Source organism: Rhipicephalus microplus, chromosome 5 (assembly GCF_043290135.1).
Source record: "Rhipicephalus microplus isolate Deutch F79 chromosome 5, USDA_Rmic, whole genome shotgun sequence".
Lineage (NCBI taxonomy): Eukaryota > Metazoa > Arthropoda > Arachnida > Ixodida > Ixodidae > Rhipicephalus > Rhipicephalus microplus.
The window spans coordinates 128,042,697-128,068,666 of record NC_134704.1 but is presented as its reverse complement, the minus strand read 5'-3'; the positions used below and the strand labels follow the sequence as shown (position 1 = coordinate 128,068,666).

At 45.0% G+C, this 25,970-nt stretch overlaps 1 protein-coding gene across 1 annotated transcript in view; it reads left to right on the top strand.

The window, feature by feature from the left end:
- The window catches only part of Rme-8 (receptor mediated endocytosis 8), a 176,552-nt gene that overhangs the window by 84,116 nt on the left and 66,466 nt on the right, over positions 1–25,970 (top strand). Inside the window, exons 27-32 of the mRNA XM_037425074.2 lie at positions 9,215–9,327; positions 11,411–11,489; positions 16,000–16,135; positions 18,533–18,717; positions 20,067–20,258; positions 24,457–24,636. Coding sequence (XP_037280971.2) covers positions 9,215–9,327; positions 11,411–11,489; positions 16,000–16,135; positions 18,533–18,717; positions 20,067–20,258; positions 24,457–24,636 — 885 coding nt within the window. The remainder of the gene's footprint in view (positions 1–9,214; positions 9,328–11,410; positions 11,490–15,999; positions 16,136–18,532; positions 18,718–20,066; positions 20,259–24,456; positions 24,637–25,970) is intronic.

Sequence of the window (25,970 nt, the reverse complement as noted above, 5' to 3'; positions counted from 1 at the left end):
CAAAAACGTCATTTTCTCATCATCTCCTCCTCTTTGAACTTCTGTGGAAGCCAGACTGATGTGGCAGTAGACAAGGGTATGCTTGCTTCGAGTCCGGAGTTCCAAATCTGCCTTGTAAACATCTATATACGAGAAGATTAGAAATTTTGGGTGCTAAAAATCTTCGGCATCCAGTTTTTCATACTTCCTGCCCAAATTTAAGGTCCAAAACAGCCTTTGTTGATCCCCCACCTCAGCCACATCCATCACCTCCATGTTGGAAACAGCATTTTCTTGAGTCAATACATTTGCAACTGTAGCAGAGCTTGAAAGAAAGCTTTGGTGCAATATGGGAATACGATGGGGTTGAAGCATTTGAAAAATCTGAAGGTCTCATTTTTAGTAAGAGGTCGCCTGTGTTTGTCATTAATGGTGCATTCAGACGACGGACCGAATCCGGATTTGTCGTGGACGCGGACAGTTAATCCACGGATAGTCGGGCTGCAGGCGCATCCACACGACGGACGGTGTCCTAGGGGAAAACAGCCGGATTACCCTCGACAGCAGATTCGGCGCTCACCTGCGCCCGCTGGCAGCAGACCGGTTTGAGAGTATTCAACATGGATGCCCGCAAGAAGCAAAGCTTGGCTGCGATGTCTGTCGTGTTGTGACAAATGAACGAGTAGTGTTATTCTTTCAGGAGAAAAGGGAGTTGCTAGCAGGATATTCTTTCAACTACATTATTCCCCACTTGTAGAACTTCTAAACGTGTCTCCCGCCTTTTTTTTTTTTTTTTTTAGAAGCGGCACGTCGCAGGTTGCAGAAGTTGGAATATTTTACCACCATGACCGCTAAGAATCTCGCGTGTTAAGCGACGGCGGCGACATTTCCCGAACCACCAAAAGTGATTTCTGCATATTTAATCACCTGAGAACAAAGTCTCCGGAAACTAAGTAAACACTGCTCAAGCGTAGATGATGCCGACAAGTCATGCAGCTGTCCGCGAGCCATGGAGGACATGGCTCGCGGACAGCATGGAGGACATAGCTCGCGAGCAGACGAAAAGTGTACTCGTTGCCACCGACCCCAAGCTATTCCGCTGAAGTACCGGCTCTCCCCCGCCAGAATCCCGATGTGAGAAACAGGTTGGGTTCATCCGTCCGCGAGCCGCGCGGACGAGTCGCGGACGAGGGGAATCGCTGATGTGAGGTCACATGACGCGCCGTCCGTCCCGCCACATCGGGATTCGATCCGTCGTCTGAATGCACCATAAGGGGGGACGCGGCTTTGGGATCGCGAAAAATTGTAAAAAAATCGATTTTTTGAAACTCAAGTTTTCAGTTTCTGGAACCCTTTTTCTGTCTGGTTCCAAAATATCTACGCTCAAAACCGCGCAGAAGTGCTTCGGAAAATTCGTTTCACCCACCTAGGTAGCAAAACTTTTTCTGGAAATGGCGAGAAAACGGCGATTTTCAAAAAATTATAGCTTCGCGATGCTTGGGCCGGGAGCCGTCTTCTTGGGCTCATTGGAAAGAGCATTTCTTCGTGTTTAACTTTCCCACCTCAGCTGGCTCCTCCCTTTAACAACAAGCGATCAAAAAGCAAATGTTTGAAGGTCGTTTTGAGACCCTTGATTGGCCGTGGCCGCCATGTTGCCTCAGCTCGCCTCGCCATTGGCCCGATGCTCGCTCCGGGAGATCGTCGTCTGCTGCTTGTGCGTCGCGAGGACATGGCTCTCGAAAATCGCCACTTCGTGACGTGTTCATGGCTTGATAATCACTTAAGATATCACTACGCTTTAGTTACGAGCAGTAAGCGGATGCGCGATCAGGTTACTACGAGCGGGAGCGTGGTCTACGAGCGCCGCGCGTCATCGGAGTCGTCTTTAGCTCCGTCGACAGCGAGACTGCGGGCAGGAACGACGCGCTAGCGCATTCGTGGTGACGTGCTTCTTCGCAAGCAACGAAGCTGTGAGCGGCGGCACGATCTGATTACTACGAGTGGCCGCACCGGATGCACGATCAGATTACTACGAGCGGGTGCGCGGCGGTCTACGAGTGCGGTGCGTCAACGGAGTCGGCTTTAGGCCTAACTCCGCTGACAGCGAGACTGTGGGCATGAACAACGTGCAAGCGCATTCTTGGCGACGTGCTTCTTCGCAAAGAATGTACCACATTACTCGCTAGCTCCTCTGAATCTCGTACGGGTATTTTACACATCGGCAGCGGACAACACAGTCGAGCTCGTCACCCCCCCCCCCCCCCCCCTTCACTGCCAAGGATCGCTCGGAACAGCGGCTAGCAGTTTCGCGCGTCGTCATTCGAAAATGCGATGCCAAGTGCAGTGCGTGCCGATTTTTTGTCTTCGTAGTTACACACTTCGCGCATCGTCATCGAACGCCGCCGGCAAGTGCATTACGTGCCGGCTGCACTGTCCACGCGGCCGCGCACCCCATGGTCATATGGAGTGCTGTCAGTAAGCTTTTGTGATGCGATTCAGACGTGCTTGGAGCCGTGCTTGATATCGCCACGAACGTCTATGAATCTTGCCTACGCAAGATCTATAAGATCTTGCCTTACGCAATATCTTATAAAGAGGCTCACCAGCTAATATGGCATAGCCCTGCGAAGCAACACAGATGTGCAAGATATGCAAAGGGCGGTGATGGCAACACTCCACCACATTTCATCCACTGATGCCGAGCCCCATCATCAGCTGTGTCCTCTTGGTGCCCTCAGCTGGTGCAAGCACCGTTCAGCAGAAGCAGAAGGAAAGTCACCACCTCCACACAAGTACAACCTTCCTAGCAAGGTTATAGAAGCACTGCGGCCCATCTACCAACGCCTTTCCGACCCTCAACTGCTGGCTCGATGTAGCGGCAACAAGACTCAAAATGCTGCCGAGAGCCTCCACTCAGTGATTTGGTCACTGATATCCAAGCAGCAGCATGCCTCCCTCTTCACTGTGGAAGCAGCAGTGCATGAAGCTGTTGCAAAGTACAATGCAGGCAGCTTGCGAGCCTACACCGAGATTTGCACTGCAGTAGGTGTAAAACCTGGGGCCATTGCCCTCCAGAGGGCTGCAGAAAAGGACAGCCAGCGGGCTAAAAAATCATCAAACATGCACCAGATGAAGAAACAGAGGACCAAAAGGCCACCTGCAGGCATTGACACCAAAGACTACTGTTCTGGTGCATTTTGATGAAGGTGAAGTGCTACAAAAACTTTGAAAGCCATTTTTTCTGAAGTGTGTTTTGGGCACTTAGTGTTGCTTGTGAAAAGTGTAGCGTGGAAGTGACTGGACCGATTTCGATGCTGTTTTTTTTTTTAATCCTTGAAGTCTTGTTGACAGGATGACATTATTCTTTACCTTGCTTAGGGCCTAGTTTTTTTTGCATGTGCTAACTAGTGCATGAGAAGTTCTGATGCAATACATGAAGCTGATGGGGATGTTATTTGTAAAAAAAACTAGAAGGAATAGACAATTTTTGATAATGTCATCCTGTGTAGTGTTCTTTTGAGTAAAGATCAAAACCACTTGGCATGTTTTGTTACAATGCTAGGCTTTTCACCAGCAGACTATGTCATCAGATTATGTAACATAGTGTAATTTGAAAACTACTCGAAGTATCGCAATGAAACTGCATATATAGCTATACGAGACACTCTTCAGTATACCTGCCAAATTTCATTACTCTAGCTCAACAAACAAAAAAGTTTTTTTTGATCGCCACCTCCCCCCTTAAGTTCGACCATCGCGGAACCTGAAAGGCAGCTTTGCCGTCATATGATGGTGTATTGAAGTGAAGCCTGGTAATGATATGAAGGGGTCACTTTTGGTTGCACGTTCATTGCATTTGTCTTTGGGAAGTTCGAATGGTTCGAATAGTAGAAATTCCAGTATGAATCGAATCGAACAGCAAACACTATTTAAAAAATATTCGGAATGTCGAAAATTCGCACACCTCTACTTTGTTAACCCCCTCAGTTTCAAGAATGCACTAATTAAAGAGCTTTTGCAAAACTGTATTATTTGGCTTGCTGCCCTCAAGACCAAACACAGAGAACTCAAAAGTTGAATGGCTGTCTCAAAATGTGATGCCACCCAATTGGGTACCCCTGAACTTCTTAAATCTCTATAACTGCGTGCAGGATAAGTATCAGACAGAAATGACTTTCAATGCGATTTTCAGGGCATCCACAGTTAAAAGAATGTACTAGATACGCTGTTGTTCATGCCACAAAAAAAAAAAAAAAAAAAAGCTTTCAGTTATCAGGAGGACGCAGCAGAGCGCTTGTGCAGCACTCAGCCATTTTCATTCACTAGTTTTCTCAATAGGACTAGACACACGGTCCCCATTCTTGGGGCTTAGCGAAAGCAACTCACGCTTATTGTGGCAAGATAAACTTGGACACGTGGATATCGAAATATGGTGATTTGTAGCCCTTAAAACAACGTTACCCAATTGGGTACCCTGAGACCGAGGCAGTTAATGTTTTCGAGAAGGAAGGGCCTGAAGGTCGTGGGTTCTATCTTGGCTACTATAGTCGCATTATGATGGAAGTGAAACGGTGGAGGTCAGTGCAGGTAGAAGTACACCAGACAGTCAAAAATTTCTGGAGCTCTCCACTACAGCATCTCTCATAATCATGTTATGGGCTACAGGACGGGAAACCTAAAGTGCCAACCACTGGCACGCATATGCCCGCGCCTACGCGTCAAAAGCATCTAGTCGCGCCTGCGGAGGAAAAGGGCGCGCAACTACTGGCACGCGTCGACCGCATTGACGCCCATGCGTCCAAGGCCAATGCACATTGTTGCTTGATCTTTTGGCTTAGAACTGTCTAAGTTCAGCACAGAACGGCACGTTCTCAACTGGAGCGGGTTTGTATGTTTTAGAGGATATAAGAACACGTTAAAAAGTTGACAGTGCTTCACCCACCACAGTTTAGACTATTTTAGAAGTAATTGACATCCCAATGCCCGAAGTAACTATAGCGGTATGCACCAGAAATCAACATCGGTGCGTGCGCCGCTCCCGCGAATGAAAATTCGCGTCTAGGATACTGTACGTCTATCATAGGCGTGTGCAGGGTTCTCCTTAAGGGGGGGGGGGGGGGGGGGCAAAAGTTTGTCTCAGTGCTCCCTCCCTCTTCCTACAACAGGGAGGGGCTGACTTAGCGCCCCCTCGCTACTTAATATATGAAAGTGACATTAAGCCCCCTCCCCTCCGTCCTTTCTTCGGTCAGTGAGGCGGCGGCTGCCCTCCTAATCAGGTTTACAAAAATACCGGGTTCCTATACCTGCACTGCCAAACTTACTAATAATATTGTGGATATGCTGGTGCCTTCAGCACATTTACACTTCATATTTTATAGCCCTCAGCTTAATAATCATGCCTAAAACTTCATGATCTGTTAATAATCATGCCTAAAACTTCATGATCTGACAGATTTAAGTCATAAGACTACAATTGAGGCCAGAGTAGCAGGCTTTCAGCTGATGTGTGTGTTAGAAATATCCTCGAATGCAATAAAGCACACGTGGTTCTTATTGGTACAACAGATATTGGTCATAAGATGGGAACCAAATACAGTGTACAATGCCTTTGGGCATTTTCGATGGTCGAAATCTGCTCTAATGCAACTAACTGTGCCTGACACTTCATGATGTGACAGATATCGGTCATAATAATAGAACTGAAACCTTCTAGCAAGACCTCTGGACGTTGTCTTTAAACAAAGTATTCTCTAAGGTGACAAACCGCACCCAACTGTTGATGAAGTCACAGATATCGGTGATAATATTGGAATTGAACCCTGTATGGAAGACTTATGAACGTTTTCTTTAGTCAAAGTATTCTCTAAAGCGACAAATCACACACAACTGTTCATGAAGTCACAGATATCAGTCATAATATTGGAACTGATCCCTGTATGGAATACCTCTGGACGTTGTGTTTAATAAAAGTGTTCTCTAAAGTGACAAACCACACACAGCTGTTCATGAAATCAGATATTGGTCATAATATCGGAACTGAACCCTGTATGGAAGACTTCTGGATGTTGTCTCTAGTCAAAGTATTCTCTAAAGCGACAAATCACACATAACTGTTCATGAAGTCGCAGATATCGGTCATAATATTGGAACTGAACCCTGTATGGAAGGCAGCCAAAATGTTCTCCAATGCAACAAAACACACCCGACACTTGATGATTGAACAGATCTTAGTGATAAGATTGGAAGCGAGCGCAGCATGGAACACTTTTGGATGGTATATTCATTTTCAAGTACGGCAGCCCAATGTGAGGCTACTGCAGGAGTGGTGTACATATGTACAAAATGAAAGCATTTAAACAGTAATATCACAATAAGCGTGCCAACATAAACAAATATCACTACCCCCTGAGTGCACCCTGGTAAAAAATGAGAAAAATAGAACATTATTATGATACAAGTGCCTCCAAAAAGTCAGACCCACTGGTATCACGAACCAAACCAAGTACATCATTTCAGTGTTTGATAACTTTATTTGAACGTGTTAGAGAGCGCTACAAATGGCTTCTAAGCTGCATTGTGATTGCAGGTCAGTGCTGTGTTGAAAGTTTCTACACTTTGCTGGTAGTTTAAATATCCTTTAACATCTACAAAATGCATCTGACACTTCTTGATGAAACAGATATTGGTTTCAAGATTGCAGCCAAGCACTGTGTAGAAGGCTTTCACATGTCATCAATAGTGAAAATACCCTATAATGCAATAAAGCATGCCTAAAATTTTTTATGGGACAGATACCGGTCATAGGATTGTACCAGAGCACCGTACAGAAGTTTTGGCAAGTTTTCCAACATAGCTAAACTGAATATCTTGATGTTTTGAATATGCTTAAGTGCATGCATATATAGTCCAAGTTAATGCGTATACTAAATAAACTGAACAGAAATGAAGCAGTCCTTCGAAATACATACAAAGATTCAATGTTCGAAACCGTAATAATATCTTCAGCTCATTACAGTCTGGAGGAACAGATAAATACATGAACAGTTCTGAAAGGTCTCATAAGTCACATGAGGTACTTTTTGCATTTCTTCTACACAAAGGGCAGTACAGTACTAGTGCACCTTCATTCATTCTGTGCGTACATGTGGTGACCTTCTCTTCATACCATCGTGTCATCGTGCAGCTGATTTCAAATCGGTGCTTCTCACAAGGTTTTCAGTTATCTGTCCAGCTGTAAACAAAACGCGTGTTATATTATAGTAAACTGTAAAACGACGGAGAAGGGCCATTGTATGCTTATAGCTATGAGTATCAGAATGAACCATAAATTAAGAGTGTGTGTGTTAGAATAGCTCCAAACAACGTATGTGCTACTAAACGTGGCAGAGAAGCAGAACAAGAGAGAAGTGAAATAGCAGGCAATACCAGCAACACTTAATCATGCAATTTCCTTTTTCGATAACCACAGCAACACACGTTCGAGTTTGTCTTGTACATGAATGGACATGAGACCGCTGACAGCTGAATGTGTCAGCGTCACTGGTACCCGACACGAAATCACATCACACTGCTACCAACCAGCGCACGCTTGTCATTAGCTTGGCAACACACGAAAACAATTTGCACCGAAGCCAACGAATGTTTTAGCGTAATACAATTCGCAAATACACTTGTATGAGTACGTACGATTTCACATAACCGAAATGTGCTGGCTAGTGCGAGGTTCGCTTTCAGTGATGATGATTGAAAACACAGTGCAGATAAAAACTCCTCCGTATGCACTACGCGATGTTTCGGGCGTCGTGTATGTTCAGCCGATGTTTTTCGCATGTGCTGGTTCATACGAACTAGACGGTAGAGGCCTACGCTGGATGCAGATGACACCGCTCTGAATTGCCTCCACGGTAGGCGAGGGCTCATGCTGAGAGCTTCAAACCTCCGAAGTCTGTTTACACTCGTTTTCAGCACAGAAAATCACAGATAAAAGCACAGGAACATCGATATCCTCCAGTAGTCTGTACGATGTTTTTGTTCGGCCGACGATTGCACTCAGGACCGGCGCAAGCCAGCCGTCCGGAATTCCCTGGATTTGTCGGCGTCGCTCGAACTCGGCACGAAACCACGTCACGCTGGTAGCACTCGCAGTCGTTCGTCCTGTCATTGACGTTCTAGACTATGAAGCACTCATTCAGGAATGTTCGGAGTAGTTTCCGTGCTTGCTTTCAGCACTCGGCCGTGCCTTCGAAGCGGCGGCCATTAGGCACAGCATTCGGAGTCATCGCGGCCTCTGGTTGGTTGGCGCGCGGCCCCTGGTTGGTTGGCGCCGCTGTACGCGGGGTGACGTAGCGTACGCGTGGCAAAAATATCAAGCCTGGCTTGATCCCTCGCGCCTCCTCGTGTATGCCCCTCCGACGCCGACGCCGAGAGGCGCATTTGACGCTTTTGACACGTAGACGCGAGCGTACGCGTGCCAGTGGTTGGCACTTAAGACGTTCGAATCCCAAGTGTACGCTGTTGAATGTCACTAGCATGGTAAAAAAGAATGAATTAGTTGAAATTAACTGTGAGTGCTCCTAAAAACCAGCGACAGTAAAAAATTTTGTAGTGCTCCAAGCCGGGAGTTTATCCTGCAGTCATCTCGAGGTTCTTGTAACTTCAATCTGTGCGTGATGAATTTCAGCATAGCAGTGTTGGAGTGCAGACCGCATAGCGTCATGTTGAAATTTTTCGGCAGTTGTTGTTGAATGTGTGTTAAATAGCAGTTCTCAAGTAAGTTTAGCTCAACGAATTTTATTTGAAAATAATGATATAAAAAACTTCAGTGCCAGAAACTACGTAGAATGAAGGGAAACATACACCACAAATCCTCTTTTTTGTCCTTTGTTGTTTATTTGCGCAGAAACATTTATAGCACAATGTGATACCAATTAGCCTACTGGGCTATCCTGTTACAATTAAAAAAAAACTGATTGGATTATATTAAGAAAGAATTATGTTGGCTGTCAGTAGAGAACATAACATGGCAAGGATTTTTTTCTTGAATTTCGTGCCCTAGTCGCATTCTGGCAACCTTGATATGTGATTTATTACCGCACCAATTTTTAAAGGACTCCTCACAGAGAAATTTTTGTTCGCAACTTAATGTACAGTAGTTTGTAGCCGTGCATCTGGTTGTGCTCTGTGCTAAAAAGTGCAAGTGCGCTGTGCTGACAAAGGTCATGGCTCGCTAATGCAGGTAGCCCTGCTGCGCGATGTGCTTGAGCGGTGGCGGCAGGAGCTGGATCGCAAGCCGCCACCTTTGTCCATGGAGGAGGCCTGCGCAACCTTGGGCGTCACACAGGAACAGAAGTGAGCGCTTTGGAGTTCCACCACTTTTCGTGCTCAGTTGAATGACTGGAAAGTTCTGCTTTTTATTGCAAGAGTAGTTAATTTTGATTCGCAGGAAGACAAATTTCCGGATGAGCTGATTGTTTATGGATAGATCCATTTCCTTGTGGAGTTGTTGGAACATTTCTTGCAGGTTTGCCGAAGTATTACTGGTTGTTTGCGATTGTGCGAGGTCCATGCTGAAACTGCTACGTGTTTTTTGCTTACACAAGTTGGTATTCTGCACTCGCAAGCTTTTGAGAAACTGCACGTAGAGACGGACAATTCAGTGGGATCAAAGTAGAGACTAAATGGCCAATAAAAAAAAACTGCTTATTTCATGTTGACATCTCAAATCTGAATCCACAAATGAGAAATCTGTACTTAGTTTTATGGCCAGAATGAGATAGAAAGATACAGGTTCCTTTAGTTTGCCTCAGTTTTTTGTGAGTCGCACCTTAATATTTGTAAAAGCCATTTTATGTAGTATAAGCATAACATTAAAAAAATGTTTAAAGAATGTTCGACAGAAGATTGGCTTTCCTATACTGCATTATGAAGATGCATGGTTGCCAAGAGAAGTTTCTTTTGTAAATTGCTCGTAAAAGTTGGAGGAACAATGCCTATGATGGGTCCTCTGCTATGATGCCCTCTCACCAGAAAAAAAAAGGAAAATATATCTTTAGCATTGTGGCTGGTTTATGGTTATCAGTGTCCTCTACTGATGTGCCAACATGCTATCCTTGCATGAGAGTCTCTTGCCGGTGAGTCTTTGAAGAGGTGCGACTCCAGAGTCCGATGAGAGCCGCACACTGTTTTCGCTGTGAAAGTCTACCAAAGCTTTCAAAATTAAGCTTTGAGTGTTGTTTTCTTTTTCTTTTTTCAATTGCCGTTTTCAACGGAATGCATACCCACGAAGGAAGATGGCATTGTTATATCCCGGCTGTCAGATACAAAACCATTTCAGCAGAAATTCGAGCTTTGAAAGCGTTATTTTAAGTTCTGGGTTATGCCATCTGTTCATTCTACGGAAAATTGCATGGAAATGATCAGGTATGCTCGACAGCTACATTGCAGGAGCAGTTCTTCAGCGTGGGTGATTCCAGCTCATCTATACTAGGGAAAGCGTTGAACGAAAATTTTTTGTTGCCCCTAATATTGTTTGTGACTGTGCTACATGTTTGAAGTTATTTGGGCATGGCTGTAGACATCGTGGCAGTTAGGGACACTGTATTTTACAAGTACGTGAAGAGGTACAAATTGTTCCTTCCCTCAGTGATAACTCTTCTGTAGTATGCATGGTATGCCATGGTATGCCTTGGTTTTGATTTATGTCGCTTTGCTTTGATATGCAATGAGCCTGTGGTGAATAGGGCATCACATTTACTTTTTTTTTCACTCGGGAATCAAAAGTAACGTTAGGTACACTTCTTTGTTTTCTCAATGCTTAATTCAAGCTAACTTCCTTGTTCTCCCCAAAGTCGAGATTGTGGAAGTTTCCTGTAACAATTTTTTCAATCTCACGATGTGGTCATTCTGTCATCAGGAACTTACTAATCACGCTGAATAAGTTGCCTTGCTGTGCAGTAAGAAGTCGTGTGCTCTAGTTCCTCCCAATAATAACAGCTGACTTTGGGCCCTTTCTCTAATTACTTCGAAGAACTTGCCCTTGGGTCACATGGTTTTGTGGTCTGAATATGGCAAACTTGCAGAAAGTGACTTAGAGACCCAGAAAAACCTGTTGGTTTTATGTTTGTGTGTAGCGTTTTGCAGCTGGTATCATACTCTGTCCAATTTTGTTCTCTATATCGTCGTTACGATGTCACGAGTGTAGATATGATCATTAAAGACATCATATGATGTAAGAAAACTCTGTGCTGACACTTTGTTTAAAGTTTTCATTTGAAGAAAAAGATACCTTATTGTATGATTAATGTATTTTAAAGGAGTACATTATGTGCATAATAACAAAATCATTGTGAAAGATATCGTGAACCTTTCCTAAAGAGAAGTTGTTATTAAGTGTGGAGCATGTTTTTAAACTTATTACTCATTGGTTGGGCAGGTCAGACGATTCGGTTATTCGGCGTGCCTACTTTCGACTTGCCCAGAAATATCACCCCGACAAGAACCCAGAAGGAAGGGTAAGAATAATTAGGTTTCTCATTCTTACTATTGCTCGCTTTATTGATGTAAGGTTTAGTAAATATGGCCCAACTACTTTATAAAATTTGTATACTGTGTCAATCCTAATTTTGCAATGATGTTAATGGTGTTTGCATGCGATGCTTTGGTTTAATCCCTAGCATATCTTTGTCAGGCTGTTAAACGTATTCACAGGCTGCCAAACTGTACTTACATTTTATCTGTAAACATATAGAGCTCTTATTACAACTCTCTTTCACTTCCTGCTTTCGTGTCTGTTATGTTTATTTTAGTTTATTGTGTTCGTACATGTATTTTGTGGCTTGAGGGCTTTTTAAACAATTGCAGAGAAAATAAACTTAAAAAAAAAGGAAAGATGGAGGCTGATGGGGTGAAATGACTATGGGAACTCATTTATTGTATTAAAAATGACAATTAAAAGCATAATCATATGCCTGTTTCAATTCTGAAATGAACCACTAATCGTAGCAATATTAGAAGATTGGAGTCGTATCAAAAACTGCGTGATGCACTGGAAGTACTGTCACTAAGAAGCTTTGTATTGTTTAAAGGTAGGTAATGTACCAGTTGGCAACATTTCAGTGTAGATGAGTGTTGCCTTTTCGACTGACTTGAATATTTTCACTGTAATATTGAAGTTCATTAGGTACTAGTAATGGCTTGCGTTTTCGATTGAGGCTGTTGTTGATAGGCGGGAATTCGGCGACACAGCTACTCGCACGACATGTCTTGTGTGACCCACTGACAGGATTTATGAGCTTAAACACTTACTTTTGCTAGAGGGTGTAGACATTCAAATTGTTTTAATGAAGTGAGGCTTTTCATGTGTAACATGATGCTTAGATGTAGAGTATATTAATCATAAACTTAATGCACTCATTGAGCTTGTGTTTTCGTGTTGCTGTTTAGCAGCTCACAGCTTTGTTATAATGTACAATTATTGCACTGCAGTCTTGGTTGAAATGTGTTGTGTGTCCACTGATTAATGCGAATACTCTATGTTACATGTAGTGGTCATTGTCAATGTATTCTTAATGTGCAGTATACAATGCATGCTTTGACGAATGGTGACTGAAAATTCCAGAAATGTGTTTCGTGTTTGACAAATTGGTTTCGTGGCAATCCACAAAGCAGAAAAAGTTGTCGTAGTGGAGCAACTGTGCCAGAAACCCGTTGGTGCCAGGTTCAACCCCTGAATTAATAAAATGTTTTTTCCAAGTGAAAAGCTTGCTTTCTGAGACGTTTGTAAGTTTTCTATGTTGCTGGGCAATCGTCAGGTGAATAATGATCTATCCATTTTATGCAATTTGCAGTTACTGTGCATACAATAGACTCATGATAATTCAGACTCTGATAATTCATACTTTCGGTTAGTTCAAACGAAATTCAAATTTTTGGTTGGCCCTCTATTCTTTCAGTGTATTTAAAAGCCTCTTAATTCAAACGCCATAATTTGGTTAATTCATACTTCTTGCAGTTCCATACCGGAAAATATCTGCTGCTTTCCCACAACTATTTAAAAATTTGGGTGCTTATATACAGTGTAGACCGCTTATAACGTAAGTCACGGGAGTTGTAAAAATCCGCGCTATAAGGGGTACCGCGTTATAACCAAAGCATGCTTTTTTCGGCCTTTGCCTATGTCAAAAGGGCAACCCACCTTTCAAAAGCAATTTACTACACTTTTCACTCACAGACACATTCAACACAATCACAACACCGCTCGGAAACAAAGTTCTCAAGTCCGGCATCAGCGGAAGAACGTCGTTATTTTGGTCTGGCTATGCTTGCGAACAGCGCTGCGAACAATTTCATCCTCCACAAAGCTTAAGCACTGAAGCGATTTCTCGCTCAAACTGTTTTTCGCGCAGTACGTTTTCACTTTAGCTAGGTATTCCAATGTGTCTTTGCACGGGAAATCTGGTTCTGGCGTCGGGTCGACATCGTCTTCGCCGTCCGACTCGTCGTCCGTTGCAACCTCCGCACTACCGCGCACCGCTGCAACGATCGCGTCATCTGTGCTCGCTTCCTCGCAGACAGAAAGCTCCGACTCCCCGGCATCGACAAATTCTTGGAAAGTGTCGGTGGTGGTTACAAAGTTGCTGTCAACGAGGCGGGACCACACGTCGTCAGTGTTGAGGGTCTCATTGGCGAGTGACGTGTCGCTCTGCTCATCGTCTTCCAGAGCCTCTGCATTGCGCACGAAGCCTGCCCTCTTGAAACACTTGCTTATGGTATCGGCCTTTACCTGCCGTCATGAAGCAACCACCATGTCAATTGCGCCTCTTAAGTTCACTTCAAGAGGCTGCTGCTGCTGCATGCTCAGCAAAACTCTCTCGCAAATGCGCTTTTTGTACAGCGTCTTTACGGTTGCAATGACACCCTGGTTGAGAGGTTGACTTTTTGCTGTAGTGTTGGCAGGCAAAAACTTTAGGTTGACTGCGGTCAACTTCGGCTTGACGTTGTGGGCCGTGCAGTTGTCGAGGATAAGCACGACCCGCCGCTTCTCTGCCACCATATCCTCATCAAACTTGCAAAGCTAGCTGGTGAACAAATCCTGCGTCATCCACGCCTTTTTATTGGCTTTGTAGGTCACTGGCAGGCACTCTCACTTTTTAAAGCAATGTGGCCTTGCTGATTTACCTATGACAAAGAGGCAGCGCTTGTCGCTTCTGTCCAAATTGGCGCAAAACAATACAGTTATGCACTCCTTTGAGACCTTGCGGCCGGAGCAGGCTTCGCCTTTCAGCGCAAGCGTGCGGTTGGGCAAAAGGTTATAATATAAACCAGTTTCATCGGCATTATAAATGTCTCTGTCAGTATAGGTCGACAGCATACTCTCCAAGTTCAAGCGAAGCCAGACTTCGATATACTCGTCGTCGACAGCGCCGCTTTCTCCGCACACCACTTTGCAGCTGATGCCATGGCGATCTTTGAAACGCTGAATCCACCCGTTGAGTGGATTGAAGTTGTCGTGGCCTAAAAGAGCTTCGAGACACTTGGCCTTTTGTTGGAGCATGGGGCCACTTACTGGGATGCTCTGAGCCCTAACTTCGCGGAACCACCTGAACAGTGCTGCATCCACGTCTTCGTATTTTTACGTACGTATTCTCTTCCGTAACAGGGAAGACGAATCTTGCTGCAGTTGCTGCCGCAGTTTGTCCTTGTTTTTGTAGATGGTCGACACGGTCGTGTCGGAAACGCCGTATTTCACCGCCACCGACGCCTTCTTCAGGCCACTCTCAATGTTTCTTATGACGCATTCCTTGATCTCCAGCGATAAGGCACGGCGTTTTTTCACACCGCTTGAAGACGCTGCCGACGCCATGGCGACAGGAACTACGCAACACACCTGCTCTGGGCTCTCAGACGGCAACGACACGGCGAAGCGCACACAGCAAATCCAAAGAGGCAAAAGAAAGAGGTTTAGAAAAAAAAAGAAAGCATGCTACCGCTTCTCTCCCCCACTCCGCGCAGCGCACACCCGGATTGGACGCTGCCACGGTCGCCACGGTGACGAAAACACGCTCCCTCCTTCCAAGGTGTCCCCGACTCCCTCCCTACTGTACCCTCTCTTCTCCTCCGCAATGTTTGACTTTTCGCGGCGGTCTCCACGTGCGCCCTCCCGCTCACACTCCCAACGTTGCGGCGCGTCGGGAACGCCGCCTGGAAACCGTGCCGACCGTGCTCCGTTCGCCGATTTTATGGTCGGGGGCCAAAAGCTCCGCACTATAACCGGTATTCTCCTTTGCGCGCCTACGCAATAAACGGTCGGCCTATACATTGAGTTCTATGAGAGGCATATCGGTGGTCGAAAAAACCCACGTTATAATTGGTCCCGCGCAAAAAGCGGTTACGTTATAAGTGGTCTGCACTGTAATTCTAGCAGTCTAAAAATGAAAAATAAGCATTTCAGGCCTCCAAGGAAGAAGGCTTTGCTAGTAGACAAATTTTTAAACAAAGCAAACACATGGTAAACTGCGATGCTTCTCAACTATAGAGAGCTTTGTGCTGAAGGCATATATATATATATATATAGCAAGGAAAAAGTTGGCAATTCACGATTTCTTTAAGAGGTCTAGAAGTAAATGGCCAATAAACTTGTGGCCCTTACATTTCTGCTTTCTGTTCATTGCATGAAGTTAGGGTTTGAACACGATTTAAAAAATTTTAAATGTGATAAAATCAATGCCTAATCGTAATGTGTGGTGTCACCTCACCCATAGTCATATATCTGAGAACTTGTGATAATTCAAACTTCTTGATAATTTAAGAAAAATTTACAGGTTCCTTTGAGTTTGAATTAACGAGCGTGGACTGTGTTTTGATGCATTATCATACTTTTCATTGACTTTATATCCTCGAGTTTTTTATGTTCTCAAGAACTGGTAAGGTTTGCAGCTTGGTTCTTGCATTACATTTTTTTTTCTTCTCCAAGCTTTCTTGTACCGAGTCATGACACACGTTTCGTTTGGATGGTACCCACAGGAGCAGTTTGAGAAGGTCAACAAGGCATACGAGCTGCTGTCTGACAAGACACAACGCTGTTCTGATGGTCCCGACCCCATCAACCTTCAGCTGCTGCTCAAAACGCAGGCCATCCTTTTCAGCCGGCACGCTAAAGGTGCGACCTTCCGCAAGGCAATATGGCTTCTTGGAAGGCATGAGTCATATGAACCTATGTGAGGGGTGGCGAAACATGTATTCCATGATACACGAGAGCAGACCATTGTTGGAGAGCGGCACCACAAGTGGGTTTTCCAGTCTGTTTTCGTTGATCATGTTTCCAGTACTTTTTTACTCTTCGTCTTCCCCATTTTTGTAAACATGAGATAAAAAACATACAAACAAATGTTTGCCAGTTAGCTAACATTACTTAATGCTGCTTGTATGCAAGTACAGTACTCAAAGTGAAATGCAAAAGTTTAGGGCAATGTAATGCACATACTTTCATTCTCAGCATCTGCAGTACATGTCGTTTTGGAATAATTTTGACTCTTGCATTACATCTGAGCATACATTTCTGTAGGAGGTATATTTGCAAAGGTATCATGCAGTTATTACAAGCAGTTGCTCATGGCTCATAGCAATTGTTGCACTAGAGAAAAATGTTGCATTTCACTTCATGAGTCCTGTACATAAGCTAGTTGAAATTGATTCGAACCCATTGCCGACATCACACCCTCGAACGAAAGAAAAGGGGGAGGGGGTAGGCATCATATTTAAAAAAAAAGCCAATTTCATTGCTTCTTTCTAGGCTTGCGCAAATACTCGAATACTTCGAATATTCGAAAGAATATTACTGTATCCCAATTCGCTTCGGTTGGAAATGAAATTGTTGGAAGTTTCGAAGTATATGAAATAAAATATACAGTAAGATCTCAGTATAACGAACTTCAGGGGGCCGTGGCAATTTGTTCGTTATTTTGAAAGGTCGTAATAGAGAAAACCCTAAATTTAACCATAAATACTTATTTTCCACCGGCCAAACTGACTTACCTTTACAACCGTGGTTCCTTGAACTCGTTTTTTACGATGAAAAACAAATTTGCAAGTGAACAGAAAAAATGCCCGTTTCTTCAAAGGTCTTTTTTTTTTTGACGCGTGCAGCACAAACTTCGGAGCATAAAGGCCTCCAGCTCATCCACATTCTTCACTTTCTTAGTGAAAACTGCTTCCGCTTCTTCGTCGCAAGCAGAGGTGAACACATTGTAGTAGCACTGCAGTGCGAACGCCGAGTTGCTTTGCGGATGCAATAAGTAATCACCGAAAAGATGAACACGATTAACAAGGCTTCCTCAGAGAACATCTATACCCCTTTGGCCTCCTAGATCACGTGTAGAAGTGACAAAGATAAGAAAAATCCGAAGTGTCGCGGCTGTCATCGTCTCTTCCGAAGAAATCGGAGCTAAAAAAAAAATTCCTCGCATTTCATTTTGTGCTTCCTCACTGTTTCAAGTTTTTCGCGCCCATGCTTCCTGTTCCGCAACATCCACTCTGCCCTCTGCCTCGCTGACCTTGCCCTGCCGTGCTGCCCTTGCCCCTCGCTTCTGCGCTTGTAAACCTGCAGTGTCGGCGATTTAATAAAAAGAAAAAAAGAAAGTCCTTTCATTTTTTTTCTTTCTCTCCTCACCGTCACGCATCTTCCGAGAAGCAAGGCGTTCATTTGATGTGTTGTCTGCTTGGGTACCGCTCTGGTGGTTGCGACAGATTTCAGAACATGAGTTCATAGTACTGAGGCGTTGCCAATATAATGCGGAACTAAGTTCGCTCTTGTTTTTCTGAAAAGTTTGGTATTTTGAAGTATGTAGTAGTGAAATAATTTTACATTGAAACTATTAGCAACCGACGCCGGATTTTTTTTAATGTTTGTTATTCTGAAAAGTTCGTTAAAGTGGTGTTCGCTCTACCGAGATTTTACTGTATCAGCTTGTGTGTAATTCTTGTAAAAGTGGTTTCACTGCAGTGAAATAATGCTTAGCTGGAAAACATCTTATTAAAGAAAATTCGCATTGTCGCGAAGCTTCACCTCAAGGTTAAATGAATGCATTGTTGTCTCATCGATTCATGAATTTTTAGTTTAAAAGCTCATTATACTGGCTTATATGCTTTAAGTATAGTAAATTTCAAAATGCAACGTACTGTACAGTTTATCATTTGCATTCTGCTGAAAGTGAAAGCTACTATTTGAACTTTTTTTCACTTCTTCTTAAACTGAAAGAATGACACTTGCACAGCCCTTGTTTCAAATTAAAAAAAAAATATAGTGGAGGTTAGTTGGGTTTTGACAAATGTGCCAATTTTTTTTTATAATATGTGATATATACTATTCAAATTCTATTTGAGATTATTCCAACAAAATCACTACTCGCTTCAAACCGAAAATTTACTATTCGCACAAGCCTACATATTTCATCTCAAACCATCCACATGCTGACGACGTTAGTGCTGCCTGTTTTGTTTGGGGCTAACGCTTGGGCAAGGCTTGGCATCACAGCACGCTGTAACCTGTGACACACAGAGCTGGAGCCGTACAAGTATGCGGGCTATGGGCTGCTGCTGCGGTTAATGGAGTCGGAGTTGGATGACCCCCAATTGCGAAGCAAGGCCACACCCTTGCTGGGCGTCGCCACGGAGACCGCCTGGCACACGCTGCGCTGCTCGCCACTCAACGTTGAGGAGCTGCGCAGAGAGGGCGGCCTGCAGGTAACTGGGAATTTCACTACCGAGAATGTCTTCATGGTGACTTGGCATGGCAGCTGGCGCCTGGTGTTACGAAACCCAGTAGAAGCCCCCCTCTTTTTTTTGTTGCTAGATGGTTTGTCATAAGCACTTTGACATTAAAAAGACATAGGAGTGAAATGATAATTCTTTTTAGCCTAATATATTGGTGGTTTTGGGACGTTAAACCCCACAAATCAATCAATCAGTTTTAGCCTAATATAATATAACATATTCTTTAAGAACTCTATTGTAATTTCATTAGGTTCCGTTGTCACCAACTAAGCCTAAATCACGCACACACCGCTTCGAACAACTACACCGAACTGCCTTTATTTCCAACACTGAACCCTAACCCTTCTTCTCCCAGTCCTGATGATGATAATGGTGCTATCACGTAGTGCCCTCTCCTGGCCAAGTCCCGATTATGATGATGATGGTGTCACATAAAGCCCTCTCTCGGCCACTCTCACACATTAATAAAAGTTAAAATAAAGTCCAAAGATTCATTTCCAAATTTTGTGCCACAACCTCAGCACCCAGGTGGCAATGCGACAATACCAACTTCAAAGTATATTTTTCATACTTGGCTAAGCCTCAGTGAAATATCGTGAAATTTCATATGTTATGTCTCTGGTTGCCTTAAAGAGACAGTAAAGAAGACTTAATTTAGATTGACAGACTGCATTCTGAGAACTCTAATGCCATGTGTTTCACGATCATAAGATCATTATTAGCAAAGGAAATCAAGGTTGAATCTTCAATTCTTAAATTTCGCGCCCAAGTTTCACGCGAGACATCAGAAATTTTGAAATGTATTTTGTGTATTTTGTCGGTGTTGGCTCGATGAAATTTTTGACACTTTGTATGCCAAGTCTATGGCACCCACATCTGATAATGTACTTCATTTTTATAGATTGGGTGCTATGTAGGACCCAGTAGACGCCTTCGAAATTCCTTGCGTCACGGTGTTCAGTGCGGCAATCTCAAAGTGGCGCCGCCATCCACGTTTTCTTTTCATGCACTTTCTCGCTTAGTAAGCGTCATGTTGCGGGGAAAATGTTGTTTTCTGGATTGTGAAACTGTCCTTTACTAATACGCAAAAAATTGTTTTGAGGAGTATGCAGCGGTTTCACCACCTGTCGTGCGCGTCACTCCGCAGATGGAAGATTTCTAGAGAAGAGAGAGGTGGAGCGTCAGGAGAGAGAAGGGGAGGGGACGGTGCACGCGCAGTGGGGAGTGGAAGCCGCGCGAAGGACGAGGGAGTGACGGACATAGCCCCCGCCATAAGCTGCTTCGCGCCTAAAACATTTGTTCTTCTCGTCTCCTTACAGCTGTTGGAGCGTGCACTGTCGTGCAGCGTGGACATGCTGAGCCACAGCTCCCAGAAGGGCGCCCTCGAGGTGGACGTGATGATGCACACGGCACACTGCCTGGGCGTGGCGGCACAGTTCCCAGCTTGTCGGCAGGCCCTGGCAATTATGCAGGGGCTGTCCAGGGACCTGTGCCGAGGACTGTACTTCGACGTGAGTGTAGGATTTTCTGAAACGCTAGTCAGCACATGACAGCTTCTTTATTTTTGCACGTCCACGAGCTCGACGGTCTTGCCCGCCAAGTTCGGAGCGGAGTTAGGTCTATCCAGAACTTTAAGCAGAAAGCTCTGTGGTGATGTGCATGGCCGTGGTGCCTGGTGTTTCGAATTGCCATGCTCGATCGCGGGTATGAAGAGTTGTTCCATGGTGCTATTCATCACAAGGTCCGAAGTGCCGATAAGCAGCACCTCAAATAGCAGGTCAAACGAGACAACGCTGTGTGTCGGAGACGTGTGTACAATGTTCTTCGTAATCTGTTGACTGAACTTCGACTTGCACAGAGAGTGCAAAAACCTAACGAAGTAGCGCGATTTCGAATGGTTGTACCATTTAGGAGCTACGAAATTTCGGAAAACGCAATTTGTGTGTGTTGTTGTCTGTGTGTGTGTGTTTGTGTGTGTGTGTTTGTGTGTGTGTGTGTGTGTGTTTGTGTGTGTGTGACTTGCGCTACAATTTTCTCCATCTCGGCAGTCGCAGAAACATTTCACAGCACTTCTACCTAGTTTTCAGGTGCCTTGTCACCTTTGTCGTGTTAGTTTTAAACCTGGAGGAAGAAAAAGAGAGGAGGGAGCATTACGTCACATGAGCGAAGCTCACCATGTTGGCCCAACATGTGATAATAAAGTCAGAGCGTGCCGATAGATTTTGATATTCTCGGTGGCGATCCGTCTTTCAAGCACCTGCGTGATCCGACCGGTGTGCATGGAACTAGCGCGTTTCAGATAAAATACACCAGGCACAGTACTCCAAAGAATTGGCAAGTGTAGTTGCTTGCGTGATCTTGCGTAGAAGGTTATGTGTTGGGCCGATATTGCTGGCTTCAAAACGGCACGGCTTGCCAAGGCTGCCTGCGTGATCTCACGCTCCCTCCTTTCTTTTTCTTTCCTCTATGGTTTTAAGGTTAGGTGTGTTGGTTTTAAGGTTTAAAAAAACTAACGCACCAGGGATGACAAGGCACCTTTGACAAAGATGGGTCAAAGGTGCCTCTTCTCGAAACGTCGACCAGCCTGTCTGAGCCACTTCTACTGTTCGTCCTGCTTCATCTCATTAGTTCGGTGTGAAGAAAAATTCACTGCAGTGAAAAACTGCCAAGGCGTGAAAACATCTAATTAAAAGAAATTTGCATTGCCATGAAGTCTCAATTTAAGGTTAAATGAACATATCACCCTCACATCGATTCCTCATTTTTTTTAGTTTAGAAGCTTCTTATACCGGCTTATATGCTTTAAGCATACTAAATTTTAAAACGTAACGTATTTTACAAGTTATCCCTTGCACTCTACCGAAAGTCAAATTATGCTACTACAGTCGACTCCCGATAATTCAAAGTCTCTTAATTGGAATTATCAGTTAATTGGAAGTGGAGTGGGGTCCCATCAGTTTTGCATGCAGATCAACAGGAAGAAATTCTCGGTAATTGGAAGCTAGAGGTCTGAAATTTCGGTTAATTCGAATTTATTTTCAATCGAATTCCCAGAGGAAATCGTAATGTTTGTTAAATTTCCTGTTTTCGAAGTGCTAAACAACAATGCGTGTCCGACCTGCACCCAAGGGCATCGCCACAGCGCCGCAGCTCCAAGCGTCAGCTGATGGCATCGCAGTTGCATGCAGCGCCCCAGATCACGAAGTGGCTGCTCCGGCGGTTCCGGTTCCGGGCCTCATTGTTGATCTCTTTACGGTCGTGTGCGGACTCAGCGTTTCCACGTGTGACGAAGCTCCACGTGCATTTACTATGGCAACCCGTGAACTTATCAGACGCTTGACTTGGTGACGAAAGTCAAAATTTTCAAAGAAGTTGAACAAGGAGGCACCGCCAAGCAAGATATTGCACAGAAATACGGCATCAAGCCTAATACCCTGTCTAACATCCTGAAGAACAAGCGCTCGGTACTGGACGCATTCGAAAATGACCAGTTCAAGATGTTTCGCAAGAGAATGCGCACCGGCGCCCACCCGGAGTTAGAGCAAGTGCTGCTCATCTGGATTCGGGAGGCTCGAAGCAACAGACTTCCTCTCAGCGGCGATATCGTTGCAGCGAAAGCGTTATCGCTTGCGATCATGCTAGGCATTGAGAACTTTGCTTCGTCCGATGGGTGGCTCACACGGTTCAAGCAGCGCCACGATATGGCGTTTAAAAACGTTAACGGGGAAAAGGCTGCCGTCAACGCTGAAACATGTGATACGTGGAGGGAAAATCAGCTTCGCAATACTTGGGAGTATATCGGCCGGAAGATATCTTCAATGCCGACGAGACAGCACTTTTTTACAGAATGTTGCCCGAGAAGACGCTGACCTTTAAGGACGATGACTGTGCTGTAGAGAAGCGTAGCAAAAAAAAGTGTCGGTGCTGATAGCGGCGAACATGACGGGCACTGAGCGATGTTGCCTGCTCGTGATAGGCAAAGCTGCTAAGCCTAGATGTTTCAAGGGCGTGAAAACGCTGCCTGTCGACTACGCGTCTAACAGGAAAGCGTGGATGACTGCAGACCTATTCAAGGATTGGCTGACAAAATTGGATCGCAAGTTCGCGTTGTCTAAAAGCAATGTATTGCTCCTTGTGGACCAATGCAGTGCACACATGAATGTGCCGCCCTTGAGTGCAATACGTGTCGCCTATCTGCCAGCGAAACACTACATCGGTGTTACAACCACTGGACCAGGGGATCATCAAAAACGTGAAAGTACTGTACAGGAAGCATCTTCTTGAGCGGATGCTGTTGTGTATGGACAATGCTAGTCAGTATGAAGTGAGCCTTCTCAGTGCTATTCATATGCTGGCGCGAGCGTGGGGTCGCGTAAAGGATGAAACGATTGCGAACTGCTTTAGGGCGTGCGGCTTCATTCCAAGTGGTGCAGATGATGACGCGTCTTGTAGAGTGGGGGAAGAAGACACAAGTGAGCTTGACGTTGATGGTCTCCTGCCAGCTCTCGGCGACGTCCCTTTCGAGGAGTACATTGCCACTGACAGTTCGTTAGAAACGTGCGGTGCATTGTCGGACGCTGAGATCGTGGAGATAGTTCGGCCCAGCGAGCCTAGTCACGAAACTGAGGTTGACGATGAGGACGCCGCAAGTGAGCCACTACCGCGAGCTGCTGATGTAGCCGCAGGCCTTGCCCTCGTGCAGCGGTTTTTCACTGCTGAGAGCAACGCCGAGGAAGCACTCAGGCACATATACAGCCTGCAGGACTTGCTTTCTGCTGCAAGATTCAGCAAACAGAAGCAAACGGCAATCACTGATTTTTTCTCATAAACTGCTTTGAAATAAATGTATTTTTCGTTCATTGTGGTTAATTAGAATTCCACTTTATTCGAAGTTTTTCGCGGTCCCCGTGAACTTTGTATTAACAAGAGTCGACTGTATTTAAAGTTATGTCCCCCTATTTTTTTTATGAAAAAGAATAGCATTTTCACAGACCTTGTTTCAATTTTCAAAATATATTGTGCAACTTAGTTGGACCATGACAAATATGCCCCCTTTTTTCATATATGACATGTACTAGAATGTACTCTTATTAAAAGGAACCTGAAGGGACCGGGGAAATGTGTTATCTTTAACAGGAGTTCCATTTACTGAGAGGTGAACCGGGGTGCAGTATGCAGAGATGAAACGAATCATGTCAGAGGCAGTTGTTTTATTTAAGCAGAAGTTCTGTTTATCAGATATCCGTTTACTGGGAGTCCACTGTAATTGAATTTGATTTGAAATTATTCTGCTAAAATCACTGCAGTTGAGCTTCTTTATAAGAGGCAGCCCCAGGCAGCAATTCTTGTCTCTTATAAACAGCGTACCTCTTATCTGTTTTCCTATAAACCCGTATATTATTGCAGGCACAGTGGTGTCTCTTATAACCCATTTGTCTCTTATATGAGTGTCTCTCATGAAGATGTGCAATTGTATTCGCATCGAATTCGCTTCAAAACCCAAAATTCATTATTCGTGCAACCCTAGTATTTTTTTTAGTCCCTTCAGGTTCTGTTTGGTGAGAGTCTACTGTAGTACTTAGATCCACCATAAATGACCTGATGCGATTGAAATGAATCTAGAGTCTCTCTCTACTGCCTGCCTCACAAGCGGGTCTCATTTCGGGCTGATAAAATCCCAGGAATAATTTGATCTCGTGTCTGGTGCAGCACCTGTCGGAGCTTTGCTTGGCCCTGGTGCGGTGTGTGGGTGCCCTGGCAGTGGAGAGTGCTCTGCAGGCCCAGCTGCTGGCAGCCGGGTCCCTCTTTCACCTCCTGCTGTCTGCGTTCCACTACGACTACACGCTGCGCGAGGGTGGCGTGGAGAGCGCTCTCGAGACCAATCAACAGGTAGGGGAATGCGAAATGCGGTCGGTAGGTGGGCTCATCTTGGGCCAAGCAATTCCCCATTTTCTCTAGTAAAACTTCTGTTTCAAATGTAGTAAAGATTCTCGGCTTGCTGAGTTGTTGATGGCTGGCAAGAGGCGTAATCGAAGCTCACTACACTTAAGGGGGGACGCGACTTTGGGATTGCGAAAAATGGCAAAAAAAATCGATTTTTTGAAAGGGTCTGGTTCCAAAATATCTACACTGAGAACCGCGCAGAAGGGCTTCAGAAAATTCGTTTCACCCACTTAGGTAGGAAAACTTTTTCTGGAAATGGCGAGAAAACAGCGATTTTCAAAAAATTATAGCTTCGCGATGCTTGGGCCGGGGGCCGGCTTCTTGGGCTCATCGGAAAGAGCATTTCTCCGTGTTTAACTTTCCCGCCTCAGCTGGCTCCTCCCTTTAACAACAAGCGCACAAAAAGCAAATGTTCGAAGGTCGTTTTGAGAAACTTGATTGGCCGTGGCCGCCATGTTGCCCTCAGCTCGCCTCGCCATTGGCCCGATGCTCGCTCCGGGAGATTGTCGTCTGCTGCTTGTGCGTCACGAAGACATGGCTCTCGAGAATCGCTATTTCGTGACGCGTTCACGGCTTGATGATCACTTAAGATATAATTACGCTTTAGTTACGAGCAGTAAGCGGATGCGCCATCGGGTTACTACGAGCGGGCGCGCAGTCTACGAGTGCGGCGCGTCATCGGAGTCTGCTTTAGCCCTGACTGTGCTGACAGCGAGACTGTGGGCAGGAACGACGCGCAAGCGCACTCTTGGCGACGTGGTTCTTCGCAAGGAATGCAGCACATCACTCGCTAGCTCCACTGAATCACATACGGCCATTTTACGCATCGGCAGCGGACAACACAGTCAAGCTCGTCATCCCCCCCCTCCTTTACTGCCAAGGATTGCTCGGAACAGCGGCTAGCAGTTTTGCGCATCGTCATTCGAAAATGCGATGCCAAGCGCGGTGCGCGCCGATTTTTTGTCATCGTAGTTGCACATTTCGCCCATCAACACCGAACGCCGCCGGCAAGTGCATTATGCGCCGGCTACACTGTCCACGCGGCCGGGCACCCCACGGTCATATGGAGTGCTGTCAATAAGCTTTTGTGCTGCAATTCAGACGTGCTTGGAGCCGTACTTGATATCGCCGCGAACGCCTTTGAATGTTCCGAGGTTAATGAATTGCTTTAGATTAGAGTTTCCGCAACCGGCTGTATGATGATGCGTTTCACGGCTAAAGCGGCGAAAGAGCACGTATGAACCAGGGGCACGAATTTTTATATACCCGTTTCGCATCAT